Source organism: Artemia sp. Qi Xiang Cuo, chromosome 14 (assembly GCF_049724085.1).
Source record: "Artemia sp. Qi Xiang Cuo chromosome 14, ASM4972408v1, whole genome shotgun sequence".
Classification (NCBI taxonomy): domain Eukaryota; kingdom Metazoa; phylum Arthropoda; class Branchiopoda; order Anostraca; family Artemiidae; genus Artemia; species Artemia sp. Qi Xiang Cuo.
In genome coordinates, this window is record NC_142807.1 from 53,722,098 (window position 1) to 53,749,451 (window position 27,354).

The following is a 27,354-nucleotide window of genomic DNA, read 5'->3' on the forward strand; positions in this document are numbered from 1 at the left end:
ATTATTTATCGTCATTAATTAATAATTTAATTTTATTCCTATTATACACAATGTTCACAGAGTACAAGTAGTGTACATAGCGGTCCCATGTATTGTAATTTATTTGTAACGTTTGTTCGCAATAGTACTTTGCGTCATTTTACAACAATACATTAAGAAAATCCAGATTTAATTTCATCATAAATTTAGCAGATATTTTTAAGACAAAATGTGCAAACCTTCATATAGAGGATTTGAATTTATCCATATGTCAAAAGTTTTTGGGCGGCCAAAATACCTCAACATACTTTGATGGCGTCCATTGTCATTTTACAGTTTGTTCATGCAAACTAGATATTAGGAACAAGGTCGTATACCCAGATGGGTGAGGGATTTCTAGGTTGGAACACCTCATAAATGAGAAAAATTCCACAGAAAAGGTGCATTTTTCTGCCATCAAAAGGCTAAGAAATACAAAAAATTACTTTTACTACGAATACCCCCCTCCTCCTACCCACAAAATATCACAGCAAAATCGACTCATGGGTCACAGCTGCGGCACAACCCAAGCGAGAGTTCCTATCAGATTAAATCGAGCCGCCTAAAGGTAAAATAAAATCTTAGATGCTAATTCTTAAAAAATTTAATTGAGATCCAAAAGGATCTCATTGATCCAGATAACAAAAATCTAGCCTCCTCCTCAAAGAGGTCCAATCAAGCCTGGACACAGAGACCATAACTGTAGCTGTTAGCCAGGTTCTATTTAATGAGTTCTATCAGTTTATCTAGTAATTAAACGACGAAGATATTTTGATCTGCCCCCTCCCCACACCTCACAGAGGTCGGATCGGGTGCACACCAAGGCACAAGTTTGAGCCTATCTCATACTTCGTCGGGATCTGAGGTCAACATCTGGCAGATGTGCGTATGACAAGAGCTTCGAGCCCTTCCCCCTTCCTCCTGATACATCGATCCTAAACTCGAAAATTAACATAACTATAAATTCTATACACATGCCAAGTTTCTGGTAAATCTCCCATATTCAAAGAGAACTATATAATAGCCCCCTTCCAAGCTGTTAAAAAAAGAATTATAAAACTCAGAGCTGATGCGATCAAATCCGATTATTCTGAACTAGTGTGACTATGTTTATTGAAGCGCATTTCACTTTTCTCCAGCACTTGTCTTTATTGATGAGCAATAAATTGACATCAATAACAACAATAGTGATAATAATAATAACAATAAATCCATTTCTGTATACACAATTGATATTTCAATTAAAAATGGAAAAGGAAGAGACAATAGAAGAAAACATTACCGAAAATAGGCTTTCACTGGCCATTTTTTTCAGATGGGCCTGAGAGGGCAAATGTCGATTTGCCAAACTCCCTTTGCTTACAGCTTCCGCTTTGCTCTTCCAAGGGGTGGAATCCAGTGGATCATGCTTGGGTATTGCCTTATCAAGCTCTTCCCGTATATTTATTTCCTGGAATTGAGAATTACAATAAGCTCTAATTCAACTCAAACATATGTTGACCATAACAATTAGCCCAAGAGGATTAACAGAAAAACACCTCTGTATGAAAGTGATATGAAAGTATAGACAAAAATAATCTTTAAGTATTTCATTGGAAGTGGCGGAGCAAAAGCTTTAAATGTAGTGGGATGAAGGATGGTGGTCGTCAGTACATAAGCCTTAAGCAGCATAAAGAAGCAAAATGCTTACATCATTCATTTCGCTTTTCTAAGAAGGCCAGGTCTCAAGGGTTATACATGCATTATGAACCGCGGTCCTAATATGAAAATTACATAACAGAAACTTTTTTTCTCACCCTAAAAAAAAAAAAGGAAAAAAGCAATGTTCCTTGTTTAGTATTCCTACTGAAATTCCATGGATCTTAAGACCTTGTGGTTTTCTTTTCATTGTTATACTTTTATTCCTTGCAATACTTGGAAACACAGCCTTAGTCATAAAAAAGGTCACATTTCATATTTCTGAATATAATAATACTAACCAGAATAGCAATTTATAATTGATAGCTCTTTAATGACGGGTGAAGTAAAGTAATGATCCTTCGCATTTCGCAATTAGCATTAAAACTCTCTATATGTAGCTGGTATATTTATTGCGTCAATAGTATAATTTGATACTTTTATTCAAGAGTCGTCTTCATTAAGGTCAAATCCTTATTTTACTGTAAGTTTCCTTTTGTATTGTATGCTTTCTTTTTCTGAGGCAGAAAATAGATGATGTAAGAAATGTAAAAGAAATGAAATAGAAATGAAAAAGAAATGAAAAAGAAAAGAAAATAGAAATGTAAAAAAAAGAAATTTATCGAATATCATTGACTGTTCAATTAACTCTAGAAATCTAGAAAACCCATATTTGGAACCAACATTCCCAAGAAATTATGATTTACTGGTAGATACACATAATTTTTTGTACTTTTATCTTCAAGTTCTTTATAGTTTCCAATGGGGCTTCAGGTTTTAGATAGAATGAAAGCTTGGCTTTTGGATATACTACTTTTGACTGCAAGTTTAGCCATTTCTCTGACCAAGGCCCAAGAACAAAAAGAAATATTGGTATGTAGACTGATAAAAAAAAAAACTTGATCTTGCTTCTCTCTTCAATTTCTTTATAGTTTTCGATGGATGTCAGGCTTCAGATAAAATGAAAGTATGATTTTTCCTATATATACAAAATTTTGATTAGATGTTCCCAGCAAAACCATTTTAATTCACGAAAAACCAAATATTAAAAAAACGAAATAAAATATTCACTGGAATGGAATTCAATCGAAAAAATTAAATTAATCGAACATCCAAAATAGAAAAATAATGAATTTTCTATAAAAGTAGGTAAAAGATTATCTACTTTTTTAAGAAATACATTTCTGACAGTACCAATGACTAAATCTTTATCCTCTGATTTACAAGGAAGAAGAGTAAGCTTCGAATTAATTTCTATTTGGAATCCCCCACCCCAACCAAAACCCCGTTCAGAAGCCAAAATTATTAAGTCCTTAAAACAAACAGCCGAGAAAATTCAAAGAAACAGTCGCTGGTTTTGATGTTGATCTACCAATAATTAGGCAAGAATTTCCACGAAATTTTTTCAGAGGTTTACTTACACTTTTTAGGATTCCTTGGTATTTAAGTTTATTTTAGTAAGAATTCAGTTAAACAAGTTCCTAAAAAAAACTATTCCATCTCCAAAATTTGCCTGCGTCTTTTTTAGTACTAATTATTAAATTAATTAACTGACCAGACATCAGTTAATTTGTTATTGTCATTGTGTCCTTTACCATTAATTCGAAAGGTCAGAAAATGTTCATATGAACATATGAACAATAAGACCTGAACATAAGAACATTAACATAAGAATTAATATTATTAATCACATTAATTTATCATATTTGCGCTGTATATACGTATCATTTCTTTTTGTCTGTCAGAATATAAGTTCTGAACAAAATGTTTATGATCTGAATATAAGAGCAATAACTAAAGTCATTAATAGAATTAATTTGTTATATTTGCACTGGATACGTGTCATTTCTTTGCGCATGTCACTTACTATTAATGTTAATGTTTAGAGAATATTCCTCTGAACCCAAGACTCCCCAAAATCGATCAAGAACGTTACAACTAGACCATAAAAATATCAAAAGTGGACTTAGTCAATTTGGCCAGTATATGGCTCAGATAACGTACTTCCACTAACAAAATAACATCTTGAAAATAAATAAAGACTCTAATTAAAAGAAAAGAGTAAAACAGCATATGGATTAATAGCTACAAACAACATATTTACAATAAAGTCGTCATTTCGATATTTGTAAAAACCAAAAACAGTTACAAAACAGCTAACCAATTTGAGACAGATAAGCGGTATTATGAATTAATTAAACTTTAACTTAAATACCTCACGATTAACATTATAATTGCATGGTCAGTGAAGATAAAAGAACAACATAATCTCCGGAGAAAGATTTTGATGCTTTATTTCCCACTAAAAGAAACAAATTAGCACCATATGGGGCATAACCGATAATCTGTCCTATAAAAAGATTCGAAACCGCAGAACTTCCATAATCGCAATTTACAGCATATGTCATAATAAAATGACAAAAATTAGACGTTTTTAGGCTAAACACTACTTATACAAACCGACTAATACATTAATTTAATATGTCAACGTTGTACAAGAGAGAATCAAACTAGGTGAGGTTTATTAAATTGAAAAATCACTAAAAATGCGCTACTGAATTGAGCAGTGTCAACAAATGATTTTTGTTTTTATCGCAGCCCCTCCGTTAATGCGCTGCATAGTACTACGTGCTGGTGCGCTACAACATCTCTATCAACTCATAGCGCGTTGGAAGTTTCAGACAAAGCAAGAATTTGAAATAAAAAATCTCAGCTGCTTCGATCTTCGTCTCGTTTGAAGTATCCAAAACATCAGAATAAAAACATGTTTATCCCTCCTGGACTCATGTAAGGTCTATTAATAGCATTCCTGAAACCCCAATTTTCCTAGATTTTTCTTTTGGTTGTTTCAAATTTATGTTGTTTCAAATAATTTTTTTTTGCCGAACCGTCAAAATAAATAAGCCAAACCAGTTTGTTGAATTTTACAACGCTTTTCGTCTCTAAAATTCAAACATTATTAGTTTGTTGATTTTTTAAAAATAACTATAGCTTCAAAGGATAGCTGCACCTTCTTAAGCTGTTCGGTGCCATTTGTTTAGTTTTTTTTTTGCTGATTTTCAGCCGCATTTCTTTTTTTGTATTTAGCCTCCGCTACAACCAAAAACCGTGTAACTGCATGTGAAGGTCTTTTTTATTAAAAGATAAATTTCCAGTTTTTCCTAATTTTTAAAGACACATATGGTTGTGTAAGTTTAAACTTAACCAGTTAAAAGAATAAGATGTTATTTCACTGTCCTTGGTACTTCAAAATAAATTTGCGCTTCAAAAAAAGCTATATGCATGTTACCGTACAAAATTTGGTTTAGAATGTTTTGACTCGGTTTGTCGGGCATATTCTTTTACGCTAGGTTCACACTGACTTTCATATATGAGCAATTTTCACTTGTCATGGCAATTTAGTTGTAGATTTTTTAGCCGTTTTGTCAAGTAACTACTGGAATAAAAAAAAAATTAAATTTTATATAACAGGTCCCTTTTTCGCTGCAACAACGTGGCTTGAACTCGAACCCTTCATTTATAAGGAGTGTCATCACAATTGTGCTTCGGGACCGCAATTGTGGTGCGAGCAACAAGGCAATTTTACAGCGATTTTTCTGAAGAACAGTAATAGTCAACGGTAACACGCTGTGAAAATTTGACGACGTAACAATTCTCTAAGAACACAGTGGCAATTAAAATAGCTTATTGGTACATAGAAAATTTTTGTCTGTGTGACTTGAGAGATTCGATAGGTCTAGTTTGGACCAGTAAATCTAGTACGTCATATGTGAACTTAGGGTACAAGGGATGGTGTTTACAGACAAAATATTAATAGTTAAGGCATTTTGCGTTAGCGATAAAGCGGGCTGATTTTTATAAATGGCCGAGTAAGCATTTATGACAAGAAAAAACAAAGCGGTCAGCCATAAGACATGATGAAAGAACTAATGAATCAGCTCATATGGGATGTTTTTACTTTCAAGTTGATGGGCTAATGATTTTTTTTTCTCATAATTTCCTTATTTCCCCTCATAAGGCGCATAAAAAAAAAAACTTCGAGTCACTAAAAACGATAAAGAGTAATGGCATCAGTCCACAGAAATAAGATGCGAGGGGTATTATGTTTCAAAATACAAGGGGACCAATGTTTTTATTTTGTTCAGTGAAAGTACAAAAAAAACATTTTCAATAAATGAAAAATAATACAACTTCCCGTTTCACACCCGTCTTTAACTTATTAACCAATAAAGATTGCCTTCCGAGCAGCTATGGTCAAGGGCATATCTAGGATCTTTGTTTGGGGAGGGGGTATTTGTTCGGAGTGAGTTAAAAAAAAAAATTAAAAACGCATAAAAAATTGTTTATATGCATTTTTGTTACGTTTTTACGAGCCAAGCAAAAATTTCGGGGATTATGTCGTAAATTTTATTTATTAAATAGATTTCAATTGGTTATTTTATTCTAAGTCAATTAAAATGAATAACCTCAAACGATCCCGATTTCAGACACTCAGTGGTGAAGCTGGATTTGGTGAAGTTCCCTACTGTTCAAGGTATTGTAAATCTAAAATTTTGCTAAAATGCTAAATCACTGCTTTCTAACCCTATCACAAAAGTAAATACATTTTCTACAGTAGGTCTAGCTAAAGAAAATACTTTCTTTTTTTGGCTTTGGCTGGAGTTTGTGTCAATAGCAATGTTCAGCAGCAGCAGAGACAAAGATCTTGAAATACCTTAAAGGGAGGTTTAATACTATCAATCCACTGATATTGACCGTAAGTACAATTCTCAGAAAAACTGTATCATAAAAATACACAATTTGTGCGTTTCAAGCACAATTTGTGCATTTTTGTGCATTTCAAGCTCCTGAGAAATCATCTGACCCCTCCTTCCTATAAGTTGGACTTGTGTACATATATAATTGTAGCTATCAAAATATAAGTTAACAACAAGACACAATTTCCGCTGTGTTTATACACACAGTATATTTACCAATAGCGACAGTGGGCCGAAACTAAGCTCAAATTATATTACAACAGTTTTGCAGCGGTTGCCCTATATTTCCTAAGACAAGAGAAACAGAGTAATGACGAAAAGACAATTAAAGTTAATACATAATAATTCTGGAACCATGAGAATAGACATAGTCCACAAAGTTCTGAAAAAAAGTGCTAAAATTTAATAGCCATATATTCGAAGTCACTAGACAAATCGTTTGTGGCATCTCCGCGAATTAATATCTCTTAGGTAGAGATTATCTTAAATCAAAATTTCAGCTTGATCAGAGGCAAAAATCTGAAAACCTCTTCCTCTGGGTAGCAGTTTCTATATATTTACCCATAGCGACGAAGTGGGCACAGATCAACCAAGCTAAATTAATATAACGATTGTGATCCCCCCCACTTCGGCGACGGTTGCCCTACGTTTCCTAAGACAAGAGAAGAAAGAAAAAAAGCACGCTCCATAAAGACTGGGTAATGAAACAATATCAATTCTTGTGTAGATGAACAGAGTCCTGCAATTAGGAAGGCTACAACATTACCCTTAAATTAAGAAAGGCTTAGTGAACTACGACACGCCCGATTTTGCTTGAATTACTCATAAAATTCCCATCAAAAACAAATTAATCATCAAGTCACTTGAACCAAAAAACTGACCACAATTTTTCATAAGCATGCGGTAGCTGCGTATCTTTAGTCTCAATCTCTTTTTTCCTCTTAATCTAATGTCGTTTATATCTAGGTGATCAAGGCAATAAAGATTACATGTGCTTCAGAATAGAAAAAACAAATCACCCTTGGTGAACTTTTCAGCTAAAAAATCTTTGATAAGGTTCGAAGGATTCTGCTACTACCACGCAGCTTCTGAGAAAAAAAATTGAAAATACATTTTGCTAGGTTAGCGGGTCCACGCATTGAAGCAGAAGCAGTTGAAGTCATGGTGACGTGTTTTGATGGTATGGCATGATTCACATTCTTCTTATTGTAGCTTGCGACCAAGGGCGTATTCAGGATTTTTTTTTTTGGGGGGGGGGAGGCACACAAAAAGATTTAAAAACACTTCAAAAATTTGTTTATATACATTTTTGTTACGTTTTTATTGCTGGACAAAAATTTCAGGATTGGGGGTTCAAACCCGTAACTCTCTCCCCTGGGTACGGCCTTGGCTGTGACCCAATAAAGTATTTTTTTTTCATACATTGGAGTTTTGTAGCTATGTTGAATACAGCATATATGAATAGTTTAGTAGTTAGAGGAAATTTAGAGATTCTTTCGCTAAGAAGTTGCCGGCTGGTAAATATGGTTAGGTTTTTGGAGCGTGTAGTGAAGATGCCATGAGTGCGGCTACTTAAATCTGCTTATTTAGAAGCTGTTAGAGATGAGTCTCCAAGCTCTAGGCTGTAGCAGGTAGAGGATTTGACAAGATGATGGAGTGGGTGTGGGTGAAATGATGAATAATGGACTAGGAGTAGGTAAGGAGGTTGGATAGATAATATTTTACGACACCAAGAGATAAAGGTTTAGCAGTATGAAAGAGGGCTTTCTCTTACCCTCCGCCTCAACACGACGGTGAAGGAGACATGGGGTGAAGTGATTTTGCTGAAGATGAATTTAAGAAAAGAAGATTTGAAGTATATAATTGAATTAAAGGGGAATAATTTAGCACTTGGGGTAATCAGGAAGTATTTAGGGAGGAGGAGAGGTCAAGATGGTCATTACTTTTTCCCGATGTGTGTAAGTATGAACGAGAGTGTGGGTCATGTGATGTGTGAGTGTGTAGAAGTGAGTGAGTTCAGAATCGAAGTGTAAGGTAAGTCTAGGCTTCATGAGAGACGACTGGTGAATGTAATGAGGGATGAATATTGCAAGTATAAAAAATCTAGGACGATTTTTGAGGTTGGCAATGGAGCACAGAAGTAGATTTTTTATGATTTGTGTGTTTCTTCGTTTATGTTATGTAATGTTTATGTCAGGTATTTAAAAGTGAATTTTCTTTTTTGTTTTGTATTGCCATGGCCGTAGGGCTTTTAGCGCAATAAAACTTACTTACAGCATATATTGAGCATGCTGAAAATTTGAAGGATTAGCAGAAAGCGATGTGGATGTTATTTTGTTTATTGAATAATTTGCAGATGGAATAAGCCCCTTACTTCTTCTTGTTCTTGCAGCAGAACCAGGCGCTTTCCCGCCACACCTGGTGTCTGAAATTTAGATGTTCATTGGAAATTTGTATAACTGTAAGCTCCCCAGACTCACGGTAGTCAAAAACTGGATTATTACTTCTCTTCGGAAAACTCCATAAAGTCTCGAGGGCTCAGAAATTCCCACTGCGATTAAAAATCCGCTTTTTCAACGGCAAAGTCGTAGCAGTTCTATTTTATACAGCTGAAACTTGACATTTGAGGGAGGAATATCGAAGAAGAATCCTCTCGTTCAAAAATATTGGCTCCGAAGAATCATAAATATCGACTTTATAGAGAGGAAAAGAAATCATACCATCCGCTAGAAGTTAGTCTTAACTCTAACGACTAACGTCATATGCATCCAGGCTTCGTTCTAAGAACAGATGACCGCAAGCCCAAATACAGCACTAAATCAGCAGACAAGTGGGTACTATTGCAGAGACAGACCCAGAAACATCCTATAGCGAACACACCACAATGTTCTATACAAATTTCAGCATCCCCTTTGAGCCTCAAGGGGATGACATCGCTGAAGCAGCAAATCAGTGAAAAAAGTGATCTCCTTTTTTGATACGCAAGCTATTTCTGGAGGCACACGCGGAACTAAGATCTAAGGTTAGCTATTTCTCCTAAAACACATTTTTAGGCGTTTATACTGGTAATATTACCATCAAATCATAGCAGTACCAAGCCACCCGAGGGCAACACACCACCCCACACTTTTTCTCCACCCCCCTATCTATCCAAAGCTTCAATCTTTACCCTCTCCCTTGAAGTTCCAATTTCCTCAAAATCCTTCCTCATGAAGTGTTGCTAACACATAGAAGTGGTCGTCCTCGAATGTGACCCCGAGAGTTTATGGCAAGAAAAAAAGCCTTCCTTCCTGTCCCCGTATCCAATATCCTAAAACAACACTCCTCTTATCAGAACTAGTGTTTGAATTTGTTTTCGTTTTCTAAAGTGGGTATGAACTCATAGAAAAAGAACCTTACCAGCATGAGTCAATTTTTGTAAAAAAAAAAAAATTATTTGCCAATAAATCATTTAAAATTTTGAGACTATTAAAAATAATTGAAAATTTGATATAATCTTTTAACTTGCAGCTTGTGCAAATCATTTGCAAAAGTGTTTAATTTTAAATATCTCATGGTCAGTATTGAAAGGACAGTTTTTATCAGTTTCTCTTTATAGTGTTGTCGAGAAGTAGAGTTAAGGGAAAGCTGATGCTTATCCTCTATTTGATAGGACGAAATTTTGGTTCAATAATACAACAAAATAGGCAAATTAACCATGTTTGACGTCAATTATCTTCCGACGTCTTTCTTCCTTTTTATTTGGGATTAATCCTTCAGATTCGTTGATTTCTTCTCATCAATATGGCTTCCGTTCCAAATTTTCAACTGCTCATGCACTAATCGACGCCACACAATTTATCCGTTCCCAACTTGACCTTAAAAATACTGTAATTGGCTTATTTCTGGATTTTTCTAAGGTCTTTGACATGGTTGATCACAGTGTTTTATTAAGTAAACTCAAGAACATAGTGATTCATGGAATTCCTTTCTCACGGTTCGGCTCTTATCTCTCTGGTAGAGTACAGACTGTGAGTCTGGGCGGCATGACCTCGCATCCCCTACCTGTCGGGAGGGGCGTCCCGCAGGGCTCTGTTCTTAGTCCAACACTTTTTCTCCTTTATATTAATGATTTGGTTAAAGGCCTGGGTCCATCTGTGCACCCAGTACTTTTTGCTGACGATACCAACTTTTTCATCACAGGCCCTAATTTACCATCCGTCGTCACCTCTGCTCAAATCCTTCTGAATAGAGCACAGAAGTGGTCTCTTGTTAACTGCATGACCATTAACAGCAAGAAAAGTCAAGTTGTATTATTTCAATCCCTTACATAAAAAATGAAGCTCGTCAAGCACTTGGCTTAAAATATTCCACCATTCTCCTCCCGCAGGTGGAAGTTGCCAAGCTTCTTGTTGACCACATAGACTCCTCCTATCTGTTGTACCTTATTTTTCCCTCATAAGAGCCCTAATCTTCTGACAGGTAAGTATGGTTAATCGTGTGCATAATTTTCTTCCCCCTGATTTCGTTGTCACTCTTTATTACTCTTTTATTTAGCCATGTATCTCATAGTGCGGATATGTTTGGGGCAACACTTATCCTTCAGTTACCAATAAATTAAAATCTGCCCGAAAACCGTGCCATCAAAGCAGTTTTTCGGCTGCCCCGACTATATCCCACCCAGGACTTGTTCTCCGATTTTGATACTATTCCTTTTGAACAAATCATCAAAAAATTAAATTTATCCCTTGCATACTCCGCTTACCATAAAAACCTTCCTTCCCAATTATTATCTTATTTTAATTGCAATAACTCTGAAGGCCTATGTCTCCGTTCATCCAACCGTTCCTTTATTGTCCCCAAGTGTGTCTCTAGCTCCGCCCAGCGATCTCCCATTTATAAATCTATACTTCAACGGAACATAATACCCTCCAGTATCGAGCTATCCACAAGTTTTTGCACGCCGTATAACAATGTTACTAAACTTTGATATTATAAATCTCTAAATTTTCAATCAATTTGCCTTAATTTACCCGTGTTTTCTCTCTTTCTGTTTTCTCTTTTTTTTTCTCTCGTTTTCATTTTCAATTTTTTGTTGTTATGGTCCTCAACAAGTTCGCTTCCAGGATCCATATTATTATTGGTGTTATGTTTCATCTTTTTTTTTATTTCAATAAATTGAAATTGAATTGAATTTGAATATCGCATTAAAAATAGGCCCCGCATTCAAAACCAAGAGCTACCAATTTAGGATTAGGTGACCTTACTCCTCTCATTTATTTTGTTCGTAGGCGTGAGAGGTGTATCTTTTGTTTATCTTTTCACTTCTTCCAATTGGGGTTTTGTTTCGTTTTAATATCCACTTTGTTTCTTTTATATATTCATTCATTTTATTATCTTTTTTCTGGTCTAAAACGTTCCCATTTTCGCTCAGAATATGTTAACTAATTTTTTTTAATTTTTTTTTTTTTGGGGGGGGGGGGGTATCTAATGTTGCTGAAAAGGGAATCAGTTGTGTTCTCGAAATATCCGTTATTTGCTGCTTCCAGTATTTTCGCTGGCCTTATACTGGAATGTAATACTTTTTAATGTACCTCTTGCTTGCCATAGACTTTTGAATAGCAATAAAAAGCCCCTCCCATCAGTGATTTAGGGTTTTGCTACTCTCTGAGCAGTTCTTATGTTGTCTTTACGCAAGACACAACCTACTCTGGTAATTATTAATTCTGCTTTTCTATCTTTCATGAAATGTCTAATGATGCTAAGCCTCTTTTCAAAATTTGGTTCATCCCCTCCCATCCTCGTTTTCACAGGATATGAGGCCAAAAATAAATCGTTATAACTCACCGTTTCTTTCAGAGGGGATCCAGGATCGGAAATATCCACATCTTAGAGATCATCTGTCCCTTCTACAGGCAAGGGACCCCTCTACAGGCGCCCATGTGCCGATTACAAGGATTCCCATCAGCCCAAGTTTGCAAGAACACAAGTATTGTCAAGAATAGCAACTCATAATAACAGAGGGGTGAATATATTTTTATTTACAAAGGGTTTGCAAAAAGTCGTTCAGCCCATTAATTTACATCAGAAACATTTGAATTGCACTGTTTGATTTCATTAAGATCTGATACTAATCTATACAGACATCTATGTTGATTTGTACATCCACGTAATATATTTGATATTTTTCAATATCGCGAAGCAAGTTCTAGATACACTGAATTAAAAAGGCGGGATACAACTCACCGTTTCTTTCAGAGGGGTCCCAGGATCGGAAATATCCACATCTGAGAGGTCATCTGTCCCTTCAACAGGCGGCAGCTTCAAATCTTGAAAGGCTGAAAGCTGTGACGGGGAAATAGGTGGGGATCCAGGCGGGATACAAATAGGTACTCCTGCTGCTCTCTGGGTGGCAACTAGCTCTTGTTCCAAAACTTGTAACTGAAAATACAAAAACTCCGGGTAAACCAAAATACTGGAGTTAGAAATTTAAAGGCTCATGTACACTCTAGTCATCCTGAAGATAACGAAAAGAAGAAGAAGAAGAAGTTCAAATAAGATGAAATCATTCGATCATTCGAATAATCCTATCAGCAACAGCAACTCTATACGAAAATTAAAACAAATTTTCTTGTGAATTATTATCGCTTCTAATCAGCAGTTATACCAAACCAATCCTGCTCAACTCATCCTCAGGGCTATACTGTGGTGTTCTCCCCCCCATAGTATAGTGCAGACGGTTTTATATCATTCCATTTTCCCTTCTTGCTTTAGTTTTGTTTTTCTCTGTTTAAAGCTTTTTCCAATAGGCAATGTTTAGAAGTCCTCCAAAAAAAATGTCCCCCCAGATCCCAAATCAAATTCCAGTGAATGTGCCATAGTGAAAGATACCCATCTTGGCTGGTCAAGCACACTTTCTCAAAGTTCAAATGATAGCTCCAATTCGGAGAATAGGACAATGATAAGTGTAGGGGCTAATGTAACTATAAATGATGATAATGGGTTTCAAGATGTCCTCTCTAGAAATTCTACAAAAAGTAAAAAAATCTCCCCAATTAAAAGCATTTCCCCTCTCCCTGCCCAAGATCCTCCCTCCAAAAACTTAGGAATTTACCTTAAAATGACTCCCACTACCCCCTTTGAAATAAAAATGATCTCTGCAATAAGAGTTGCAATTTTTAAATTGCTAAAATCAATGATCTCTCTTAACATTAACCGTGATGGATCTCTGCTAATAGCTGTAGAAGATCAGAAATCAGCAGATACAATAATTAACCTTAAATTCCTTCTGAATACCCCAATTATTGCATCTAATTGGAACCCAAAACAATCACCAACAAAAATAGTAGTTTATAATGTTCCCCCAGAGATATCTACTCAGGAGTTAAAAGAAAGCCTTCCAGATAGGGCTGGAAACACAATCCCAGTTGAGGATGTTACCCAACTTGGAAAACCTAACTCTACTGGCCTAAAAACTAGTAGATCCTTTTTATTCACACTGAAGGATAAAATTGATATCCCAGAAAAATTATTCCTATTTGGGCAAATCAAACCGCACAAGGAATACAAACCTAAGTCTATTCAGTGTCAGAAGTGTTTCAAACTGGGACACACAACAAACAAATGCAATGAAATTCTCCAAGAGTGTAGTAATTGTAAATCTTTCCATCCTAAAGAGCTGACAACTTGCAACAACACTCAGCGTACATGCATCAATTGCAAAGGCCCACATGAATCTACAAATAAATCATTATGCCCTGCATACAAGAAAAGAGCTCTAACACTCCAAATATCAACAGAGAAGGCAATCCCATACCCCTTTGCAGCAATGGAAGCAAATGCTGCCCAACAATACCAAATAAAGCCTGTAATGAAACCAACCAAAACCCCCCAGTCAAATGCCCCCAATGCATCAAGCCCCCCATATAAAACACCATCTTCTAAGCCCCCTGGCTCAAATCCCTATCAGAAGCAATCACCAAGCCAACAAGCCTCCTTGTCCGGTGAGATGAGGCCAGCCTGGCCCTCCCTCCCAAGAAGAAACAAACCAGAAACACTACCAGGAATTAATCCATTAACCAACAAACAGGATGCACTACCAAAAATGCAATCCCCAAATATATACTTATTCATTCTAAACTGTAATGCAGTTCAGGCCATGAACATACATCAACTACAGAAAACAAATATTATTGCAGAATTGGCCAAAATTTACATCCCAGATGATATGCTCATTCAAGCAAAAAAAGATCTTGCTTTACTCTTAACAAAGCTGAACATTGATACACATTCATATGAAGAATAAATCAACAACACAACATTTATCAATACTCCAATTGAATGTAAGATAACTCACAGAAAATAAGCTAAATGAACTAATACCATTTATGAATAATAATTCCATTAATATTGCTTGCCTCCAGGAAACTCATTTAACCCAAAATCAACAAATTAAGTCTCTGGGATACACTATCCTGAGAAAGGATAGATCTTCAGAGAGAAAAGGAGGTGGTGTAGCTTTATTAGTTAATAATAATATAAAATTTTGTGGCATCAATTTTCCAGATTTTGAAAAGGATGTAGATGTAATTGGTATAAGTGTTTGGCTGAATAATTTAAAAACCTACATAATAAGCTTTTATAACCCTAAGGGCCAAACTTCAGATGCCAAGGATTTCTTTAATTATATAAATAATTCTAATATGTTAAAAAACATCATTATTTGTGGTGATTTCAATGCCCACAGCCTTTTGTGGGGGAATAAACCAGCAAATAAAGCTGGTAAATTTATTGAGCATATGATTTCAAATAATAATGAATTAGCTGTTGCTACCCCTCCAAACCTAATTACATATTTTAACCCCAAAAGTGCCAAATTCTCCACAATTGACCTACAAATTGTGTCTTTAAATTTTTTGAACAAAATTTACATAAATAAAATTGATAGTCTGTGTACAGACCACTGTGCTATAGTTTGCTCCCTAAATGAACCTGCTGAAACTTCTTCTCATACTTCCAAATATATCAACACTACAGCAAATTGGTCTATTTTCCAAAATAAGCTAAATGATGAAATTACAAGTTTCACCCAAAGTTCATGCATTTCTAACACAACAGTTGAGACACATGCTGAAGCCTTGACATCTTTACTAATAAATACAGCTAATCATGCTATCCCCAGGATAACACCTAAGAAAACATTCCCTAAACAAATTCCTAAAGCATGGTTGACAAATGAGTGCCTAAATAAATGGAAGATAAAAAAGGCAGCTAGGACAGAATTCATAAAAAAACCAACACCTACTACATATTTAAAAAAATTACAAGCAGAATCTAATCTAAAAAGGACTATAATAGATGCTAAATATAAATACTGGAATAATTTTGCAAATAAGCTCTCCAGAGAAACACATGAGCCAATTATACATAAAGTCATAAGCCACATATGTGGGAAAAAGACTTCTCCCAACCCACTCCTGTATGAGCTTATACATAATAATACCCATTATGACAATGATATTGAAAAGGCTAACCTATTTGCAACTCTTTTTGTTAATAAGCTAACATCAAAAAATCAAAGCAATCTGTCCACAATTCCTATGAACCCTAGTTACCAACCATGCCCAGGATCCGAGTACATAACTAATCCATTTTCAATCCAGGAATTGAATAATGCAATACATCATATTAGGTCCAAAACTAGCAGCAGCTATGACAATATACACCCTACATGGATAAAGAATCTCACACCTTCATACAAACAAGAACTGCTAAATTGTTATAATCACGCTTGGGCATCCTCTAGGTTCCCCAATATATGGAAATGTTCGTCCCTCCTACCAATCCTAAAGAAAAATAAACCAAAAGATAACCCTGAGTCTTATAGGCCCATAATGATTACACCTGTGATGGGGAAAATAATGGAGAAAATGATTTATCACAGACTCCTCTGGTTTGTTGAGAAAAATAACATGATCCCACACACTCAAACTGGATTCAGGAAATACCACTCCTCAACAGATGCTTTCATTTTGCTAACAAATGCAATAAATGAATCTTTCTCAAAAAATAATATCCTAGTGGCAGCTTTCCTTGATTTTGAAGGAGCATATGACAATGTGAACCACCAAATCCTTTTAAATAAACTTGCAAACCTTGGAGTACCTCCCAAGCTAGTATCCTGTATTAAATCCTTCATAGAAGTGCGAAGTTTCATTGTTTGTGTTGGTTCAGCCTCTTCACCCCAAAAGACAATATCCAAAGGCCTACCTCAGGGAGCAGTCCTCAGTTGCCTCCTATTTGCCCTATCTCTCTGGGACATGAACCTACCCCACACGAATCTACAATATGCTGATGATCTGGTGCTATGGTCATCTGGCAACACCTTTCAGATAGCACAGTCAAATCTGCAAAAGTCACTTTTCCAGTTTGAAAAATTCTCTCAACATTCAGATTTACCCATTGCACCCACCAAGTCAAAAATAATCCAATTACACCGGAAGCGAAACCATGTTAATGCAAAACTAACTATAAATAAAAAAACAATTCAATAAGATAATAATATTAATTACCTAGGTCTCATGCTTGACCAAAAACTTAATTTCCACCTCCACATTTCAAAAACAATAAAAAAAATGTTATAGAAAAGCAAATATACTAAAAAGACTTCTTTCCACACCCTGGGGTTGTAAGGAGAAAACCTTACTCCAGTTTTATAAATCACAGATAAGACCCCATATTGACTATGGGCTCATTCTCTATGGTGCATGTGCAAAGACCCAGATGCAAAAAATTGAAACAACACAAAATGATATAATACGTCTCATATTTGGTCTTAGGAAACCCACAAGCACCAAGTTTCTGCTTATGGAGAGTGGATTAACAACAATAAGGGAGAGACGTAGCTTTCTCTTGATAAAACATCTTACAAAAATTGAATCAAATAGCTCACACACATTACATAATTGGTTAAGAAATCCAGCCCTGTATAGAGGTATTGCAGATGAGTATGCCAATATTCAAAAGAAGGTCCCTGTACCAGCACAGTCTATTGCACCTACTGTCCCCCAATCCCCTCCATGGAATTGGTCATGTCCCATAATAAATACTGAATTTTCAAAATGGAATAAAGATTTAACCCCCAGTGCTTTTGTTCAGAAAAAATTTGCAGAACTTAATACAATTACCTATAAAAATCACTTCCAAATGTTTGTTGATGGGTCAAAAATGAATGAGAAGGTTGCAAGTGGTGTTTTCCTTCCTCACCTGACAATTGCAATGGGTGAGAGATTATTTAATAATTTATCTATAATGTCTGCTGAGTTAAATGCCATAATCATGGCATTAGAACACCTTAAGCAAAACCAATCTTTGATTGATAATTCGAATAATATTATCATCTATTCTGACTCTTTATCAAGCCTTGAGTTGCTGGCCTCAGCTCCTCAATATAAGTTGGACATTGACACTTATCATTGTCTCAGTATTATTGATAATCTTGCTTCAAGTGGCATTAAAACTTACTTTCAGTACATTCCTAGCCACTCTGGCATAAGTGGTAATCATCAGGTTGATGAAATAGCAAAAAATGCTATAAATATTGACCAGCCAAGTGGGAGACCAATCCCAATTAGAGATATTTACCGATGGAGGCTATCAGATATTAATTTTAATAAGATTAATCCTATCCTTTCCCCCTTTCCCAATAAGTATCTTTCTAAAATTTATCATAGAATTCGTTCTGGAACAAATGGACTAAATTTCGTTGCATTCTCATATAAGCTATCTAATTCAAGTGGTTCAATTCCCCTGTCCCCTCTTTGCAGACATTGTAATATGAATAATGAAACAATTGACCATTGCCTATTTGAATGTAATATGCTGACGTCTGCACAACATACCTTGCTTTCTAAACTGTTAAAATACTTCAAACACCACAAAATCTCACTATCAGCCAAGAGCCTAGCCAAATATACCTGCACACAGAGTATAGAAATCGACATCTATCATCTTATATTTGAACTCCTAGAGTCGAAAGATCTGCTGAAAGATATCTGAATATATCTAATAAATATGAGGCAATCAAGCCAGTAGCTCTGTAGCCCACAGAGTGAAGCAAAAGGAAAAGGGCTAAATAGTGTTACTGAAAAGCCCGCCTGCTGTTAAATAGAAGAAGAAGATTCGACAATATCCAACCCACTCTTCAAAAATAAAATGTCCAGAATGATTCCATTAACCCAAAATGAACAAAAATGGTGAGTTTTCGTGAGTGTTGGGGAACGAAGAGCTGACGAACTTAAATATTTTTGTCAAAAAAATGTTGTCATAACGTCAAACATTTTGACGAGTAAACATTTTGTCAACAAACGTTAGATAACTCGGTGAAATTGGAGAAGAGCAGCTTTTCATTAGCTCAGAAATTTATTATGCTTGGTGAGTTAAATGTTCAGAAAATGGATATACAGCCCAAATTAGGGCCCGATGAGGTGTCTACAAGCAAGTACTTCCATATCTGTCCAATTTATATTACTTGAAATATTCCTTGATAATTTTTCCTAGATTCAAAAAAAAAAAAAAAAAAAAGCACACAATCTGGCTCAAATCGTCGAAGCAGCTTTACCAAGGCTTACTACAGTTCGAGAGGCATGATTTTGCTTCTATAGGGAATACAGATATAAGCTTGTATAGGTAATGTTCCGCACAGTACAAGCATTTAAGGAGGCTAAGATAAAAATTAATTATTTGATTCTAGGTAATTTGGGTGATTTTTAGAAATTCTTATAAGTTGCTTTCAATTTGTACATACGTTTTTGAAGCTGACGGCATGTGGGAAACACGAATGGAAAAAGTGAAAATTCTAAGTAATTTAGGCAAAACCAGCCAAACTTTGTATATGCGTTTTCAGACCAACATTAAATTGAGTTAGGGTGTTACTACGCAATGATAAATTTGTTGTTTTTCAAATAACTCAATTAGATAGCCAAAGGGTACCTTTACCCATATACAAATGTACGCGGATGTAGAAACTAATGATGGAGAGAATAAGAATGGTCGGAGCTACCTAAATAACAAAGCCTCTCACAAATCCTAATTTAGGAATCCTTAGTGCAGTTTTTATTCGCACAGTACATCAACTCTTCGAGTTAGAAAATTCTACTCTTATCCTACTTTATCCAGTGTTCATGTTATTAGAGGAAAAAAACTTACCCTGGTTCCAAGGGATCTAATCACACCAACAAACAAAGCGTCCCTGTCCCGTAGTTGGGAGAATATTAACTTCTCCCTTTGCTTGAAATCTTTGATAAGCTTTTTAGCTCGCTGATATTTGGCATCCAAATGTGTTACGACCTCCTGAAAACCAAAAAAATATTTTTTACAGAAGCTTAAAAAATAAATAAATAAAACTATCAGACACAAACTTCGAGCACAATTTAGCAGCTAAATTAATTAAGACTATTCCAAGAGCGTGTGGAGCTGAAAAGAGTAGAAACTAGCGCTATTATCAAAATAGAAAATAACCAACACCCTATGTCACTTGGCAATTTAGCTAGGCTCTAAACTATTGCATATCTGTCTTTTAAAGAACTTTAAAGAGAGGGGAGTTGGGGTAGGGAATAAGCCAGTATTTTGTCACCATTAGGCCCACAAACTTAAGGTCAATTAGCCCACTTAACCTGCCAAGATTTTCACAAAGCGAGACTTTTGACTTTTAAAAGAGATTTAAACTTGTTCCCTTTCTTTTGAACAACTGAGAATTGAACCGTGTAAAAGCTGCGTGGAAGGTTCATAGCTTGTCTATTTTTACAAGTTTCAGCCAATCTGGATAGAGCTGAGATTCTAATGTTAGGTACTTTTGAACGAGAAAAGTGTATCACAACAGTCAAAGGTGAGATCAGCTAGAATCTTGCTATTTTGGCGCACAGGAGTGCTGACTTTACGCTGAGTATCTTAGCTAATAATACGTTCAGGATATGAGCTTCAGACAGAATTGGACGTAATCACCATTTAATGGAAACCAATTGAAGGGTGATACGCATCTATGAAAACAGATCCGTCCAAAAAAACAAATTGGTACCAATCCATGGCTATTTTTATGATTAGAAAATATAAAAAAGAAAGAAAGCCTATTTTAGGAGAAACTACGTCACTTTCATCACTTTCAGTAATAATTAGAAAATTTGTTAAGCTAGTCCCAATGTTGGGCATGAGCCAGTCCCAATGTTGGCATAACTAAAAGAAGTTGCTGGACATTATTACTAGGATTTTGAAAAAAAAATCAATATAATCTCTTCTACTGGGTTTGAAATTTTTCGCAGATCTTTCAACACACCAGCAGCTATGGATTATTAGGCAAAAATATTTTGACGGGTCCTTTGCCATGTCATCATCAGCAAATATTGCTCATGCCCAATTCACGACAAGATTTTAACGATACCCAGATTTAGCTAGCGCCAATTTAAGCCAATCAAAATTTTTGCACCCCTTTAGGCAGGTGTTATTGCTCTGATGATCCATAGTGTGAGGTAATCACTTTGGAGTATTTAATTAGATTTAAGATGCCCTTGTTTGTAATTTTACAACGGCTTACATGTATTAATGATAGCTTTGAATGGATTTGGCCGTTTCGATTTGGTTGACTGTTTGGTTATACTATTTTGTCCCAGGTAATTGGATAGATTAGTAAGGTCAAGACCTTGTTCAAATGCTTATTTATCTCAATTGCTAAAGTAGGAAAACAGTTCTTTTCTTCTTCTTTCGTTCCCTTTTCTTCTAAGCAATTAATTACCTCTAACAGATTATAGAATTTTCAACCAATCAGAAAATTTTACGAAATATTTGATTGTCTCAAATTAGCGCTAGCTAAATCTCGGTTTTAGCTAAAACTCTGTGCAAATTGGCCATTAAATGACCAATTGATGCCAGATAATCTGTTACTGCATGCAAGATCAAATACCTTCTCCTAATAGCTTATTCTTATTTATTATCCAAATTATTATAATGTAATTTATTAACAGATCCGGCACCCATTTTGTCAAACCCAGCAAAAGAGATAGTACTAATTTTTTCATTATCTTGATAATCATGCTCGATTCAAATAAAAACAGGAATCTGTCGTTACGTTTAGATTTTTCTTATTGGCACTAAAAATACTTTTAAACATAGAAGCACAACGTTGACAACAAAATTAAGGACAGTAAATAATCAAATTGGATTAAGGCCAATAATTAATTTAATATAACGTATTTTGCATAAAATTAGCACAAATTAAATTCGATGGCATGTTTAATGATAGTTAACAAGGCTGAAACTAGGAGAAATTTGTCACCGTCCTCCATCTCTCAGCGTGACTGAAAAAGTTTAGGCGTTGACCTAAGATGACTCTCAGAATTGGGTTAAGGGTTTAACCGTAGTGGCTTATTACAAAAATCCATATTTATGCTCTGTCTTCAGAATAGAAAAAGAGAGAAAAAACGATTATACAAAGAAAAAAAAACACAGAAAAACCCTGAAATAAAATAAACCATTATAAAATTGTTGTTGAAGATATCATAAATTATTGTTGGGGTGAAATTAACTATCCACCGACAACACTGATGGGACAAACCAGGCCCTGAAATCGCAGCACTTTCGAAGTACTGCTGTTGTTAAGTTTAATGTGATTGCTAACTCGCTTTATCGAAAGCTACGTTTACCCGTTTACCCCCCAGACACGTAGGCTATGGTCTGTAAGACAGTCGGAGATCTTATTTACATTTTTATTCTGCAATAGCAAGAATTTTGATGCTTTCATTTTGCAGTTAAGGCAGGGGGAGGGGACACTTTACTAGGTAAAAACTCTACTCGGTTTTTACCTACCTTATCCTCCTTCCTTCAATACGGATGTCAAATACGGGCCCTTAGTCTAAACAATTGTTATTATTAGTCATTAATTTTCACAATTTTTATTTGAAATTGTTTTATTTGCTATTCAATTTTTGTTCACTGAAGATTTTGGTGGGATTAAAAGGATCCTTTTGTCTTGGTTTGAATCCCCAATTTCCTAATATCCCTTCCCTAGTTCCCGATCATGCCATCCTGGTTCCGTCGATTTTTTTTTTTTACCTTCTCTTATCTTTCTGTGTTCAACGAAGACTCTAAATGTTGGCTGGACAGAGCCTACAGCCCCCTTTTGTCCAGTGACTTCAACTGGGGGAGGGGGGGGTCTGTGCCCCTTAAATTTTTTCCCTCCCCCCTTGATTTTATAAAATATATTTTTATATTTTCATTGAAAAATGTCTCTTTTTTTGGTATTTTCAATGAGAACATTGAAAAAAAGGCTATTTTGCCCCTCTTCAAATACTGAAAAATAAACCTCCCCCTCCCTTAAATTTCCATGAATTTTTTTTTTTTTTTTTTTTTTTTTTTTTACAAAATCTTTCATTGTCTGCATGATTAGTCAATTTAGTCCTAGCTTTAATTTGAGCTCATAAAATTTAACACTTAAATTTACCCTATTATGTGTGTAGTTAAATACATTTGACTCATATATTTCACCAATATAATTTAGTCAAACGTTTTCGAAAATAATAAGCCAAACATTTTAGCCAAATCTTTTATTTAAGCAAAACATTTTAGGTCAGGCATACTTTCATAAAATCTTTAGTTGGCTTCAACTCTACCCTTCTATCTTTTTACAGGGAGGAAGGGTACTTAATTAGCAATATTATCTAATTATTGATTAAATTTGATTATATTAAATTATTGATATAATTTTGTGTTATTCAAGGTCACGGAACAAAAATAATTACGGACAGTGTTGTGATGGTAATACTAATAAAAGACACCTACGTCTGCACTCTACGTTTGGAGATTTACGTCTGCACTCCGTTACTTATAATTTTGTGTTATTCAAGGTTATGGAACAAAAGAAAACTTGCAAACAATTAATTATCATTAATGATAATTGACACCTAGAACCCACCCCTTACAATTATAATTACTGTTACTTAGTATTATTAATTTATATTCATGCAAGAAAAAGGAATGAAAAAACATAGGAAAAGGACAGTGTTATGATAGTGATTGTAATAAAAGAGACCTACGTTTGGGACAGTATCCGAAGCAGAAGATGTTACAGCGGGTGGGACAGGTGGGGCCAGCCCAGACTCCAAGGCTATTTGTAGATTGATACCAGCCTCCAATTTACTCAACTGAAAAATGTGACATTATTGTTACTAAATTGGTGACAAATATCAACATCATTCCAAAAATTTCAAGAAAATTAAAGTGAATTATATTCAACAATCTGATGCTGTTTCCTAAAAATAAGCAGTAGCTGGATGTTTAATTATTTATTTTTATGAATATTTCTCCAATAAGAAAAAAGCATCTTCGTTCATTAATAATTTTTTTAACAATTAGTTTTTACCCTTTTTATTTTATTTTTACCCCAAAATACAAATTAAGCTAATAAACACTGACGAGGCCCTGTCACATTATATATTTAAGTCATCTTGCAGTTTCACAATGAGAGTACCTCACACTAAGACTATCATTTAAATAGGTTTTATTGCTGAAATTTATGTTTCAAGTTATTATCACTTTTTTAAAATAATACATAAATTTTTGTTCAATTATACACCCATTCACCAGTTCGATTTTCCCTGGCCAAACCAATTTTAGTTTACCAATTTTTAGTTCAATTCTCATTTTTAGTTGTTTATTTATTATGTTATTTTTAAATTCTGTTACGATGTATTGAAAGGATATTTCTACATGAAATACATTACATCTTAGCTTTTTATAGATAATTTTCGTGGCTTTTGAGTTGAGCTAATAAAACCCTTCAGTTTTACATGAAAATAAGTTTCACATAAAGAATATATCAGTTCTAGCAAGCACTAGAACAATAGCAGTTTTAGGCCTCATAATCTGGGAAGAGGGTAAGGTACCTTAATAAGAGCATAGAAAAAAATAAAAGTAATTTAATGTCAGATGCTACAAAAACTGGGGGGGGGGGTGGAGACTGCTACCCCCCTTCACCCAGGCCTAAAACTGTCACTGCACTAGAAGTTCCATTGCCCTTTTAAGTTCAAAGCCTGATTGGAGGGCAGAAACCCTGCATTTCAGTACCCTTTTTGTTCTCAGTGGCATTACGAGCCTTAGTTGCATCGAATCCTACGGTCGGGCCATAAATTGTACAAACAGCCCATTTGAAAAGGGCCTTGTTTTATTGGTACTTTATGTATGTACGGATGTATTTAAAGGATACGTGTTTCTATACAGTCTATCCTTTTTCATGTTTCCTAAGTTTACCTTAGAATTTCCTCCTAACTTTACGGGCGGAAGTAACTTTCATATAGGGAACATCTCTTTAATGAAATGAAAGGTATAGTTGGAAGAAAAAAATCGTTAGGAAGATTAAAAAAAACAACGAAATCACTCAGGGGCCTAAGCCAAAAAACCATTTAAGACCTTACACCTTGTTAAATCTGGATTCAAAATGGCGGAGAAACATTATTATTATACCGGTTCGTCACAATGCCACCAGTATTGGTTTGGTAACGTACGGGTGTCACCACTTATTGGTGCAAAAAATGGTGCTACACCACTTACTGGAGGGAAAAGCCCCCGGCGGCGCCAAATTATAATGGGATGCCTGCGTCTACCACACCGGTTCTGTAAATGTCGGATTTGGTAATACCCAATTTACAGTATACCCTGCCCCAGGGTATGATAACGTGATCGAGCGGTCAAATGGCCAAATTCTAAGACCAAGTGTGTACTCAACCCGGGTCAGCACTAAAAATCTCTAACCATCTCCTTGGAGGTAACAAACCCCACTGTCAATACAACGATGACGGTATCTCGTAACTCTGTTCCTACCCTGTCTGGGTTCCTGAAAAGTTAGTACACAGTTGTAGAAAATATCTTACTTGTAATCTTCCAAAGGTCACATATAACAAAAAGAGCAGGCTTCCCCAAACGGGGTTTAAATGCAGGCTCTAAACAGAATTTTAATGCTAAGGAAAGTTATGCTCATGAAATAAAAATACTAGAACTTTTCTTAAAAATCTTATTTAAACATCAAATTAGATAACGAAATTTGGTAAGATATTACACATAAAGTGGAATGAACAGCACTATAACAAATTTCATAATAACGAGGGTCAAGCAAGCAAGTTAGTCTGATAAAACTAGAAATGAGGATCGAACACACAAATTGCACTAGCTAAAAATTGAAGAGATCTTGGAATAACTCAGGTCAATACCGTCTTTTTAGCATATTTCTTGGGCTTATCAATATAGGTGCGAAAGAAGAATTTTGTGTTTGAGGGAGGGGGCGGGGGCAAAAAGCAAAAAATAGGAAATTTTTTTAAATAAAAAAAATTTATTAAGCTCCAATGAAGCTGTAGGAGGGAAGGCTGCACTGTGAAACTGTGGCTTTATAAGGCACGAGACCAACGTCCGTATATTGGACTCAATATAATTTTGTTCTAAATTTGTAACGTAAAAAAAAACTCGCAGAATACAATTGGATACAATTTAAAATGAATTGTTTCTAGAAACTGCACTTGCAGTTTCGTTCCATCAATAAAAGTTGATGAAAGTAATATGCGGTAAAAGGTAGTGCCAAAAACAAGTCTACAAGTACCCATTTTTACGACAACAAGTCTTCATCTTAAAAGGCATGAGAAACAGACTAAGACTAGTGTCACCCACATTTCGCCAGCTGGTGTATATCTCGGACCACCACGTGTCACAGAGTTCCGCCAGGTGTGGCACAGTCTCCGCAACACTTGACACAGTTCCATCATGCTTGGCACACTTTCGCCACGCTTGACACGCGCTACCTGGTGTACTTATTTGCGGAAATCGGCAACCCCTCATACAGATATAAACGATAAAGTCTGTTTATGAGATACAAAAGCTATCCACACAATCCAGCGTTAAAGAGCAGAACCATATCACCAAGGAAATGTAATATTCATACTGAATCCATATGTGTAAAAGTTGTAAAGTTTAAATTAACCAGTAAAAGGCAATTTACACAAGAGAATTTGTATAACTTTAGAAGAAGGGGGAAATTTTTTTTAAAAACAGGAACATATTCCAGTCTTACAAAGACCTTTATACCATCGACAGCAGCAATTCGGATATTCATTGCGTAATGATTCATTCTATTTCTTCCATCAGCTACCTGGTGACTATGAAAACAATGCTCAACGATAACACTCCCGTGATAAAGCAAAGACTAGTTTTGACTTGTTTGGTCATTGCCGGAAATTTCCAATTTTCGGTCACATTCGTACTTCTGTCAAGATTACTCCACTACCATCAGTTCTTGAAAACAGCAAGGGAGGAACGACTTTTTTTCTAAGTCCATCGCGTATAGCGCCTGGTATCAGCCAGAAATAAACAATATGCAAATATTGATTTATTTTCCACAAGTAATAGTAGCCGAGCCGAACGACTTGAAAACTCTTACTTACTTTTGGCTGGAACCAGACGGAGAACTGTCCTGTTTGGCACCAAAGGACTTCGGGATTACTTCTGACAACCACTTCGATCTGTCAGCTGCAGCTTTCCCAGCAGTCTTCTGCCAGTTTCTGTCCCTTCTCTGACCATGCCTCCGGAAGGATCCTCATGGTCCATGGTATAAGGTCCTCTTCTGAATTTTTGCCAAAGATTTTTCTTCTGTCTTTCCCGACGACACATCCAAGATGGTTCTGGCTTGCAGTTGAGGACGTCTCGACATATCGTACCTTTGAGATAACGCAAAGTGTGGCAGAGGAGCTCTTTATCGTCTTTTAATGACGAGAGATAGCTCTTCAGACTGGCCATATCGGCTTCATACTTCGCTAACGGAAATTCTAGACCACCTGTTGATTCGGAGGATGTAGCGAAGGCAGCGGTGACCAAACGCGTCAAAAACTCTAGCCTC

General features: G+C 35.6%; 1 protein-coding gene across 1 annotated transcript in view; it reads right to left on the bottom strand.

The window, feature by feature from the left end:
* The window catches only part of LOC148944622 (neurabin-1-like), a 67,738-nt gene that overhangs the window by 11,223 nt on the left and 29,161 nt on the right, over positions 1-27,354 (bottom strand). Inside the window, exons 6-9 of the mRNA XM_089099971.1 lie at positions 23,513-23,620; positions 19,638-19,781; positions 12,678-12,872; positions 1,301-1,468 (exon numbers count right to left, since the gene is read on the bottom strand). Of these exons, the coding sequence (XP_088956097.1) occupies positions 1,301-1,468; positions 12,678-12,872; positions 19,638-19,781; positions 23,513-23,620 (615 nt within the window). The remainder of the gene's footprint in view (positions 1-1,300; positions 1,469-12,677; positions 12,873-19,637; positions 19,782-23,512; positions 23,621-27,354) is intronic.